General features: G+C 41.2%; 1 protein-coding gene across 1 annotated transcript in view; it reads left to right on the top strand.

The window, feature by feature from the left end:
* LOC104627454 (ovostatin-like) overlaps nucleotides 1–12,321 on the top strand; it is a 31,297-nt gene that overhangs the window by 10,505 nt on the left and 8,471 nt on the right. The window contains 16 exon segments of the mRNA XM_010295722.1: nucleotides 1–33; nucleotides 251–308; nucleotides 1,574–1,719; nucleotides 2,113–2,262; nucleotides 2,894–3,064; nucleotides 3,638–3,770; nucleotides 4,485–4,572; nucleotides 5,398–5,626; nucleotides 6,217–6,343; nucleotides 7,544–7,665; nucleotides 8,360–8,411; nucleotides 8,725–8,808; nucleotides 9,818–9,994; nucleotides 10,349–10,430; nucleotides 11,326–11,482; nucleotides 11,954–12,028. The exon segment at nucleotides 1–33 is cut by the window's left edge and continues 24 nt beyond it. Of these exon segments, the coding sequence (XP_010294024.1) occupies nucleotides 1–33; nucleotides 251–308; nucleotides 1,574–1,719; nucleotides 2,113–2,262; nucleotides 2,894–3,064; nucleotides 3,638–3,770; nucleotides 4,485–4,572; nucleotides 5,398–5,626; nucleotides 6,217–6,343; nucleotides 7,544–7,665; nucleotides 8,360–8,411; nucleotides 8,725–8,808; nucleotides 9,818–9,994; nucleotides 10,349–10,430; nucleotides 11,326–11,482; nucleotides 11,954–12,028 (1,884 nt within the window).

The following is a 12,321-nucleotide window of genomic DNA, read 5'->3' as shown; positions in this document are numbered from 1 at the left end:
AGGAATGCCAGCCACACAAACTTCTACTATGTGGTAAGTGCTACCTTGACTACCAAAATACTTTTTTTTTTTTCACCTTCTCTTGAACACCATACAAGGCAGAAATCTCCAGGCCAGACAGAGGTTACAGATCACAGCTTGACTTGATGGCCTTTGAAGCCTCTCAGAACACTACTCAAGATCAATGATTTCATGGGGGAAGGAAAGAGGTGCTTTTGATCCTGTCTTATAAGTTTTTTTCTATGCCCAGGTGATGACAAAAGGAAAAATTATTCTCAGTGGCCAGGAGCAAGTCAGCATATCTGGTGGTAAGTTCTAGGCCATATTACTTATACTTCAGAGCATCATTCTGAGCTCAAGAGCATTAGTAAATTTTGTAAGAAGGGATGAAAGCAAAGAACAGCAGCTAAGTCAGTCCTAGTTCTTAAACCCCATGACCTGTCACCAATCACAGTATCATTTGCTTTAGCTGCAGCATCTATCCTATACCCCATATCATAATCAAATTGATCTTGTTAGTTGAAAGATTAAAACTTTGTTGTCATCAAACACCAAGGAATGTAACCTTCTGTTTTATTTCTGACAAAGGAGTATTTGCATTTTCACAGTTTCTGTGACATCCAAGCCTTCACTGATTAGAAGACTAAAGCTTTTTGAAGTTTGAAATGATAGGTGTCCCACATGACAGGGATATTCAGCAATTAACTGCTTGGACTTCATTTCACTTTCAGAAGTCTCCAAATACCCACGAATGACAATGATCCTACCAATCGCAACAAACTGAACTTTGTTCTTGCTTTGTTAAAAATATCTTTTTTTGCAGAATCTGGTCTATTTCCAGTCTTAGGTAAGGTGGCTCCAGTCTTCTAAGGTGGTTTAAGTATGCCTCGGTCCACATATAGGACTTGTTGTCTAGTATTTGCCATCTTTGGTCTTTCTCTAGCTATTCATGCTCTATTGCTGCACATTGTAGATTCCCCTGTGGTTTAGGGAGAGGCATCCCATTCATAAAAAGGCAGCTATGTCACATGATTTCCCCTACATGAAATCAGCTTGAAGCCACTGTTTTTTCCATATTACTGGGGACTAACACTAAGGTGTGTAATAGTGTGTGACTCACCAAAACTTATGTGAAAGCTTAATTCCTGTCCCTGCTCTAGTAGTTGTCATTCATGTAGATAAGAAGTTTATATTTCCTGATGTTAAGGGAGTTCTCCCTTAGCTCAGGAGATTAGCCTGTCTTATCTGGTGTTGGAGGTTCTAGGGTTGAGACCCAAAGGCAATGTTGTGTTCTTTTCATGGCAATCATACACAGATTTCCCTGTCCAACTTCTATTAATCTCAGACCCCTCTCTGCAAAGCACCCTGCTCTCAGCATCCTCCAGTTTGTATCTGTTGTCTTGCTGACGGGAGCTGTTCCTCAGCCGCTGAGATGAACCTTCCAGTATCCAACTTCCCTGTTTTTAAAGGTGCTGGTAGGTTATGGATAAATATGTGGTCTTTCCACCAAAGCTGAAGTTTGTCTAATCTCTTTTGTTGGCTTCTCCTCTCCTGTTCCATGTCACTTCCACAGCTCCCAGAGGTACATTCTCCATCACACTAACTGTCACTGAGAAGCTTGCCCCCAGCGCCAGACTGTTGCTCTACACGGTACATCCTCATGAGGAGATAGTGGCTGACAGCTCTTGGATACGCAGCAATATATGCTTCAAAAACAAGGTGAAAACATTTGCTTTCTTATCAAGGGCTATATCAGCTGTCTCTTTGCTGAGAGAACAGTTAGGGAATGACTTCATCAAGAGCCCTGCACTAGGGATGCCCTTTAGGAATGGAAAAGGTACAGATGTGCAAGGGAACATGAGGAGCTGTCCCTGGAATCGACATGTATACTTGGCGTCAAGCTAAGCTCTCAATGGACTGGGGAGAGGGAGGTGACTAGGAGATTATAGAGATTGTGAATTTTACAGAAGAGGCATTCAGAAGGGCCATCTAGCGGTAGGAGCTTCGACCCATGGAGAATAGAGTGAGTGCTGATGAAAGGTGAGGTTTAGATCTATGTGCCAAACATTCTCCTAATTTCTGTGTGGTCATCTTGGATTTATTCATTTCCAGCTCCAGCTCGAGTTCTCTGAAAAGCAGGGTCTTCCAGGCTCTAAAGTCAGTCTCCACCTAGAAGCCGCTGCCAACTCCTACTGTGCCCTGAGGGCTGTAGATCAGAGTGTCCTTCTTCTTCAGCCTGAGCAAGAGTTATCTGCAGAGAATGTAAGCCACATCCCCAGTCCTGTGTTCTTTTGACCTGGGACAGCCAGAATGACACCACAATTCTCACCTGTGATCTCTCTGCTGCTGGCTGTGTTTTTATTTTTCCCTTGGAGACAGACATCTCGGTGATTAAAGAAAGGTCTATGGCAGTTGTACACTTCAAAGACAGAAATTGATAGTGTAACATTTACTTCTGGAAAGCATGTCAGTGTAAGACATGTCCTAAGAATCAGCCTAATGTAAATCCTTGAAAGAATAGTACCTCCCTAAGGAGCGATTATGTCAAAATTGTGTTTTGTGATTCAAATAGGTCTTGGGCCCAGAATAAAAGCTGGAGATGTCAGCTGGTATCTTGTTGGACTCCAGTCTCCTCTCTGCATAACTCAGGAGTATATATCCATGTTTTTTGCTCAAATTCACCCCACAAAGCCACTGCATTTCAGAAGCAGAGTCCAATCCTTCTTTGTGTATCACCAGCGAAATTGCTTATTCATGTCTAGATAGGCGTCACTAGGCAAACACAGCACAGTCTATGGGATCGCCCAGGGGCTACCATTAGCTTTGAATATATGTGATTTCGCACCTACCTGGGACCTTCTTTCTCTTTACACTAGTCGTTCTCACCTCCCAGGTGTACTACCGAACTCGTGTGAGAGATTTATATGGCTATTACTACAATGGGCTCAACCTGGAAGATGACAAGCCAGAGGAATGTACCCCAGTCAAAACCACCTTTTTTGATGGCTTGTACTATGAACCAGTGAATGTCAGTCGTGATGGCGATGTCTACAGGGTTTTCAGGGTATGTGCTCTGTGTGGTTCTTCAAGTGGGAGGTATTCCAGAATTCATGTACATTAGCATTAAATGTTCTCAAGTGGTGGTTCTTACTGCTAAGAGAAGGCAGCTGATGCCTGGAACTGCCTAAAGTCTCCAATCACCCAGTTTCTGGCTTCTCATCCCCACCTTTTATTCAGGAAGACTCACTATTAGATATATTTGCTAGGATCCTGCCCATGCTTCAGCAGACATTTCCTAAGCAGGACTATGGCCTTGGCGTTCCTAGTAAAGATCCAAGTCCATGATGGAGGCCACTTGGTTCCTGATACACTTGCCTCCACTCCCACTGGTCCCATACCCTAAGACCTAACATAAGCCCCATCATTACTGCTCTTCACAGAACACCAAAGGTGTCACTGCTCCATAAGAAAGACTCGGAGATTGGAGAGGAAGAGTGAGTTGTGGCATTCAGGGTTGAAAGGGTGGGATGTGAGGAGGGAGGAGAGACATGAGATATGATAACCCAGGTGGGAGAAGTGGCATGCACTGGTAGCTAGTGCATGCCCTGAGTGACATGACTGATTCTTTCACATTCAGGATATGGGCCTGAAGGTTTTCACCAACTCTGTGCTACGGAAGCCAGTTCTGTGCAATGAAGACAAATCAGATGTGGAAGATTACCCTGCCTATTTTGACCATGATGACACCCATGTCAGTGGCTATGTTACAGGTAAAAAAAGGCTCATACGGTATCTCCAGTCCCAGTCTGCCTGATCTTCAAAACTGTTGCCTGTATAAAATATCAGCCAGCATGTTGAGGTTTTTTTAAGGAATAGGTCTATGTGTCCCAGTTTGCCTCAAGTAATTTCTTTCTGACAATCCTTGCAGTAGAGTCAATTCTAAATGAGTTGTTGGACATCACAATTGAATCCGTGGCAAAGCTGAAAGAGGCCTTGGTTCCTTGCATCAGACCTCTAGTTTGACTATATGAGCAAAAGCAGTTTTCCAATGGACCGGATATTCAGCTCCAGATTTAACTACTGAACAGGATAAAAATGATTGAGTTCTCAGGGAGGTTTGTTAAGCATTATAAGCCTCAGTGACAATGCTGGCTACTATTGTCCATTTGTAAATCAAGGAGAGCTAGTGGAGATGATGGAGAACATGCCTTTCTAACTGGATGATGAGAACTTTTAATATGAAATAAAGTGAAATAGCTAAATTTTCTAATATCTTCCCATGGGAAAAGAGAATAGATAAGAAATTGTTTCTTCTCATACCCTATATCTGTTAGAATTTTCCTTTTTTATGTGAAAAAGAATGGAAAAATGCTCAAATGGAATACTTAGTGTTCATTTATGGTGTTGAGCATGTTTGACAGAAGCTCAGACTCTTCTGGCCTGACCTCTCTAACAATATACTTCAACCATACACAATCTTCTAGATGAGTCAAGGATTCTTCCTGGGCGTGGTGTTAACAGTGTTCGGAAATTCTTCCCTGAGACTTGGATTTGGGATCTGGTTCATACCGAGTGAGTATTTTTCTTCACTTCTTACCTCTCATGTGGATTTTTGAGTTGACACATGTTGCTGAAATGAATTCTGGGAAGAAGCCATGGAACATATGTCTGTTTTGTAGGTGTGGGTCTCCTTCTCCCATCTTGTTCAATGACCGTTGAGCTCCCAACCTCGTGTCAACACAGTGTCAAACCTACTTGAACTGTGAATGACATCTGCTCTCTGCTCCACTCCCTGTCCTGATGGGGATAAAGAATAAGGGTTAAGAGTAAAGTAAGAGTGTTTGTTTAGGAGAGAGCAGGAATAAAACTTGTTATTTTCATTGTATTTTTTAATTCAGCAGCAGAAAACTCAGGTTATTTTGTTTTTCTTTCCAGACTACCATAGCATCTGCAATGAGAATATCTCCATCTTAACTATGCATCCAGGGGCTGTTCTAGAACATTAATCCAAATTTGTCGGTTCTAAACTGTATATTTGGGCAGTATGGTATTTAAACAAATGGTGTTTCTGAATTTAAAAAGCTGAGTATTCTTCCAAGTGCTTTTTAACATGTAGTTCACCAGCACCTTCACCTTTACTTACAGCTTTTAAATATGGATAGGTATCTTGCAGAAAGTGAGATGAAAACAGAAGTACTAACTCAAGAAGTGAGCCTATTTTATAACTTGGCTTGCAAATGCCAAAGATCATTTCTCATTCTGTTTTTCTTATTTTCCTCAGTTCCAGGGGAGCATGACAAATTGTCATGGTTTCATGGTGATGTTCTGCACTTTTCTTCCTCTTCCTGACCACTTCCCTGCAATCATTTCTCATTCTGTTTTTCTTATTTTCCTCAGTTCCAGGGGAGAGGTCAATGTCTTTTATACCATTCCTGACACCATCACAGAATGGAAAGCCAGTGCTTTCTGTGTGCAGGATGATGCTGGATTTGGCATTTCCTCACCTGTTTCATTGACAGCATTTCAACCATTCTTTGTGGACCTCACCTTGCCATACTCTGTCATTCGAGGGGAAACATTTAATTTAATAGCCAATGTCTTCAACTACCTCAACAAATGCATCCAGGTATATCAAGTTCCCTTTTACTTCCTATATGTTTCTCTATTTCCCAGAGATCCCAACATTCTCCTGCATAATGCATCAGAAATGCAGAAATAAGTGTTTAACTTACTTACACTTTAGCCTGACACATTACTCTCTCATCCGCTCTCCCTGGACCCGTCTCTGTGTCATAACATTAGGAAAATGTGGCCGATGATCACTGTGGCTGGTCCACATAAGATAAGAACTTGCTCCTTATCCTTACATAATTTAGTTCTTCTTTTTGTTCCTGAAGGAGGAACTTGAGCAGAAGGTATAGGTACTGTGCTGTGAAAAACACAATACATACTGGATATGTTGTACATAGCAGTAACTCGTAAGAAGACTTGACTAATGAGCCTTGGTACACTTCTGTCAAAAACATACACTAACAGTGGGCAGAAAAGAGACCAGTTTGTCACTTCGTCAGAGAAATGCCCCATCCTTCTGTCCTGGTACCATCACACAGATTCAGATGACAAATAGCTTCTCCAGCAAGTCTCCCTTGCCCTGCAGCCTGACTTTAGGAGCAACCTACTTAATTTGTAATCTTGCTCCTTCTCTCTTTGTTTCAGATCAGTGCCATACTGGCAAAGTCCAGTGACTATGAAGCAGAAAACCTCTCTCCAGAGGACAACACAGCAAGGTTGTGTGCCAATGAAAGAAAAACCTATATTTGGGCTGTTAGCCCCCACAAACTTGGTAAGTTTGTCTTTTCACCACCTTGATATACCCCTGTTTGCTCCTTCTACCTCTGTCACTCCCACCCTTTAATGCAGCATCAATAAACCACAGGCAGGCATTTCTGGACAGCTCCATTAATTGCTCCAGAAATTTAGTATTGGACCTCTACTAAAGTTCTCTTAGATGCACTGAATGAGCAGTGAATAGTTCTGGTGTTTTATCTCTTTTGATTTTTGGTAGTCCATTTCCTGTCCATTTTAGGAAGAATTCTTCACATGTCACATTATATATGAAATACTGTCAGGATATCATGTACCTATAATCTTTCAGCTGACAGTTTTGCACCTATCCAACTGTATTCAGTAAGAATAAAATTTACTAATACTTTTGGACTGGATTCTCAACAGGCAAAGAGGACATTGCTCCTCCCCAATTTTTCAGCTGTGTTAATGCACACTGCCTTCAAGTCAACATTGTCTTTAAAAAAAGGCAGTTATAACAGCTTGCATGTGTAAGTAAGTGCCCCAAAATTTGATGTACAAAAAACTTTTAATTAGCAAAGATTCTCCTCAAAATGAACCACAGATGGACACTTTCTTTAAAACGTTGTTTCAAAAACCGTATAGTCAGTATTACTGATTTCCTTCAAACTCACTGAGAAAGATGCAAAGTTATAGTGAAAATGCAGGGAAAAAAATACTGCAGAGCTGAAAAAAAAAGGAAGTTTCTGTCTCTCCCTAGTAGCTCTAATAATAATGCATTTTGTTCCAAGTAAAAAACTCATTAGAATTTCCAGTTTGCAATGATTACAGGAGTGAAGTGAGCAATGCCTGCAAAGCTGCTCAGCTGCTCACTTCAGGGTTGTCCCTCAGTTAACAAATTCCATCTGAAGGAAAGAGGCAGCAGAGCTAGAACTATTGAAACACCACCCTAGGCCAGGTAAAATTCAGCACAAGGCTAAGAAGAGGTGGAAACTGGTAGTGAGTACTGGCAGTTTTTTGGCCAGGATCACCTCATGCTAGGGCCCCAGGCAACTGCTCCTTGCCACTAGTGGACAGACGTGGTGCCTTCATGAATTTGGTTTCTACTGAGCTGCCTTCAGAGAGAATACATTTCTCAGCAGTCCATCAGCCTAGAAGAAAGAGGCAATGAAAACCAGGGGTAACTGTAGACACTGAAGATAACTTTCTTTTCTTGGGCTGCTGGGCGGCTTTCCAGGTGAGGTGAAATTCACGATTACTGCTGAAGCCAAACTGAATACCAGAGGCACTGGAAACAGCACATCCCCAGAAGAGGGAACAATTCACAGGGACACCCTGATTCAAACCCTGTTTGTTGAGGTACAGTAGGAGATCTGCATGCACGTTCTGCTTTGTGGAAACTGCAATTCCTATAGCCGTGGGCTAGAAGCAGTTAGCTAGCGTGAGGAGGCAAGGCAGCTGACACAGATGGAGCTGTGTACAGTAGGATTCCCCAGGTGAAAATTAGAGCGTAAATCACAATGTTCAGTGGCATCCACTGTCCTCCTGCACTGTGTCTCTCCTGGGACTATGAGCATGCATGCCCTCACACCCCACAGATGTCACTAGAGATGTGGCGAGAAGGGAGGAGATTCCATACCTTACCTATAAGTGCCTTTAACCTGTGACCCTCATGCTGGGGCTAGGGGGGCGGGAAGAGGGGGGAAAGGCAGATATAAAAGAAAAATTATTTATCTTGAGCAGCATCATAAGATAAATCATTATAAAGCAGTAGCCACATAGGATTAGTTGGACAGAGTCCCTCTCAGAGGCTGGAAATGTCTATTTTATAACTGCTTTCTAAGAAGGAAGGTGCTCTGGACAGTGTGTTGGGTAAAAGACAGAAGGAGCCATGGACCAAGAGATATTCTAGGGGAGACAGGGTACAAGGGTACAGGTACGGTCTGGATAGCCACATCCACATACTGTTTTACACCGTTAAATTGTCACAGTTTCATGGTGATGTTCTTGCACTTTTCTTCCTCTTCCCTACAACTTCCCTGCAATCAAACAGCCTGAAGGTATTAAAAAGGAATTGACTCAGAGCTCCCTCGTCTGTACAAAAGGTAAGGCAAGTTCATTCATTCATTCATTCATTCATTCATTCCAGGGAGTCAGTGGAACAGCTACACTGTCTTGTAGGTTTTGTCCTACAAGACCAGAGACCCTTCCAGGGGAGGAAAGAGGGTCTCATGGTCAAGGTGCTGGGCTACAATTCAGGACTTGCTGAGATACTTATTGCCTCATTGGGCAAGTCACTGCAGCGTTTTCTTTACCCAGACTGTAGATTGTAACAGTCACTGTAGTAATGTTTGTAAAGTGAAAACTTCTGGATAAAAGATGATTTTAACAATTCTTGTTGTTACAATTTCTCATCAGGCATAACGATTTCTGAACCAGTGTCTCTCAGCCTGCCAAGAAACCTAGTGCAGGGATCATCCAGAGCTTATTTTTCTGTCATTGGTAAGTTTAGTACTTAGACTAAAAACAGAAGTAAATGACATTTCTCTTGTGCTGCATCAAGTGCCATCGTGTATACATGTGCAAAACTAATGTAAAGTTGAGGAAATACTTAATCTTGATTTTAGAGAAAATGTTTCCTACTTTGCAAAATGGTAGTGAAGGACAAAAATTGCTCGTAATTCTCTAATATCAAAAGAGGACAAAATAGTAAAATTATTTCAACTTACATTACATTTCAGATTATACTGCATTAGCATATCCTGTTCTGTATAATTAAACAGTTAATTCAGCTGAAAAGTAAATCCAACCCAAACTGTTCTATGATTCTATGATAAGGCAGACTTCTTTGAAAAAAATTATTTTGATTTCTTGGAAAGAAGACTTCAGAACTTTGCTAACTGCGTAGTTTCAAATTTATGTTTTCGCATAACGGAAAATATTTGTCAGTCAGTAAATTCCCATAGAATAAGACTTTCAGGTCCCAATCAACTCTACTAATCTTATAGCCATTATTAAGACTGACAGTTTTCTTCAGTGAAAATTTTTTGAGGTTCTGAACTCAGATGTTTCCTAAACACAGTTGTTTTTCATGGCTGGCTCAGTGTGAGCTGTGCTGATACTGTGCAATACAGCCTCTGTAGCCCATCAGCATCATACCCCACACATAATTTTCACAGGTACACACAAAACGGGAAGCAGGTTGTAAAGGGCAGGGAAGTCTAACCCTTCTTAAGTGTTCATAGCTGTTTCTCAAAACCCATGCCAGACAGTATTGGTGCTCAGTTTTCTCTCAAATTCTCAGTTTCTCCCAGCTGTCCAGCATCAAAATAAAAAATAAAAAATGGGGGAATTTCAGCTTTTCTTCTAAACTGTGTCTTTCTTTACTGTGATTACTGTATATTGATCATTGCCCTTGGGTTCATAATAAGGTAATATAAAGCAATGTATAACGCTGTGTAATAAAAATATGTTTGAACTGAACTGACTTCTTACATCTTTCATTATTCAGGAGACATTTTAGGTACAGCCTTGAGGAACATGGAGAACCTCCTCCATATGCCTTATGGCTGTGGAGAACAGAACATGGCCTTGTTCACACCCAACATCTATGTCCTGGATTACCTGAATAAGACTGGGCAGCTGACTGAAGAGATTAGAGTCAAGGGTACTGGATATTTATCCACAGGTCAGAGGCTTTCAGATTTTTCCATCTAATACTGTGACAGGTCAGAGGCTTTCAGATTTTTCCATCTAATACTGTGATTGTGTGCATTGAACTCTAAAGCTCTACATGGTGAACACTGATCTCTGAATTCTAGCACCATGTTTATTACATAGGAGCAGGCAATGACAGTACGCCAAAGCAGCATGTCATACTTTCCAGCAGCAAAAGCAGCTAGAATTCTTAGTGGCTGACATTATTCACCGGAGATACATTACTTAATAATAAATCCAAAAGTCTTACTGCTTCAGTTGAATAAACAGCAGAACTAGTCCTTTCCTGTGATTAGAAAATACGTATTTTTTATTGTGTTTTCAGGGTACCAAAAACAGCTATCATACAAACACCAGGATGGATCCTACAGCTCCTTTGGGACACGAGATAGGGAAGGGAGTGTATGGTAAGTGATGACACTTTCTATTTCCCTAGTGCAGGATGTTTAGGCTTTGAAAAATTATTAAAATATTAGGCGATTCTTATTTTTAATAGACTAAATGGACATAGCTCAATTAATTTGGATCCCCTCGTAAAGGAAAGATTAATAAACTGGAGAGCGTGCAACAAAAGGATGATAAGATGATTGGGGGCTGAAGTACATAATGTTCAAGGGGAGGCTGAAGGAACTGGGTTTGTTCAGCCTGTAGAGGAGGAGGCTAATGGGGAACCTAAGTAAAGATGAAGACTGTAGAAAAGACAAAGTAAGTCAGACTGTTGTCACAGGTGCACAGAGTAAGGACAAGAGTTTGTCCTTACTGAAGTTGCAACAGGGAAAACTCCAACTGGGTATAAGGGAAAACAAATCTTTGCCAGGAGAAGGCTGCAACACTGAGACAAATGCCCAGAGAGGGTGTGGATATCTCCATCCCTGAAGATTTTCACAACATGATCAGACAAGAGATTGAGCAACCTAATAAAGCTTTGAAGTTGGCCCTAGTTTAAGCAGGTGGTTGAACTGGAAACTTCCAGAGGTCCCTTCCCACCTAGTTTATTTCATAATTCTCTTAATTAAGATTAGAAAGTACTATGATCAGTCATCAAGCTGTGTCTATCATTTACCCTGCTGTGAAAGAATGGTTTCAGCACAGTAATGGAGAAATCTCGGGTCACTTTTTAATACCAGGACTCAAACTTTTTTTTTATCTTATTTATTTAAAACTTACAAAACACTTGTTTCTTTTACCTCAGACATTATGGAGTTCATTTTACGTCATTTTCTGCATGCATATTCAGCTGCTGGTAAACTTACTTGGTCTTGTTCACACCTTACCTGCTTTCTGTTTCTGGTTCACCTGCAGGCTCACTGCCTTTGTGTACAAGTCATTTGTACAAGCCAGACGCTACATCTACATTGACGACAATGTCCAGTCTCAATCTTTGATCTGGCTGGCAAGCAAGCAGAAGTCGGATGGCTGCTTTGAAAATGCTGGGTCACATTTCAACAATGCTTTGAAGGTAACTGAGACAAGTTAGTGCCAAACTTCCAGCCCTGCCATTGGGATTTATTTGGATTATTTCTGCCAGACACAAGCTTATCACCACACCTTTACTCTTCCTACTACTGTTCTCTCATGTCTCTCATACACAAACAGGACATGATTCCTACATCTGCTATTGATGATGAGGTAGAAACAAGTAGAACTTTCTGAGTCAGAAGTCTCAGGTTTTATTTTTGACCACAGCATTATGTGTTCAGCCACAGGTTATAATGTGTTTTATTGCATATGTGCAAAAGCCAAGAAAATGCATGAAATAGTTTTGGCTTTATCCTGAGTGAACTTGATCTTTCTTGTTCCTGTGCATACATGGAGACAGAATTTACTTCTGAGCTCAAATCTAACTGGTATCTGAACTATGAATTAATTCATATTTTGTTTCTTTCTAGGACATCTGTACTGATCTGTTCTTTATTTGTTTTTTCTTCAGGGTGGAGAAGAAGGTGAATACTCACTCACAGCTTATGTTGTGGCAGCATTGCTGGAGGCTGGACACTCTGCTGTGGTATGTATTTGATACTGTTATGCTCTATTAGTCCTGTCATTTGCCAAACAGTGCACAAGTTATAGTCCTCACATCCGTATTCTTTAACAATGTGGTAAATACTGACCGTAGGGTCAGCTGAGGAAATCTGTTTCCAGAATGCTGCAGTTGCCGTAAGTATTTGATGGGTGTTACAAATCAGTTAAGTATCCAGTTCCCATGGATTAATTTGCAAAATCCCTGAGGAACCCAGCTGTGTTAAACAATAGTAGTCTATGTAGGTGCAAAATCCAGACTGAATTTGCCCACTCTGT

This window comes from Phaethon lepturus, unplaced genomic scaffold, assembly GCF_000687285.1.
Source record: "Phaethon lepturus isolate BGI_N335 unplaced genomic scaffold, ASM68728v1 scaffold2371, whole genome shotgun sequence".
NCBI lineage: Eukaryota > Metazoa > Chordata > Aves > Phaethontiformes > Phaethontidae > Phaethon > Phaethon lepturus.
Note: the sequence above shows the minus strand (reverse complement) of the source record. Positions and strands in the feature narration are given on the sequence as shown.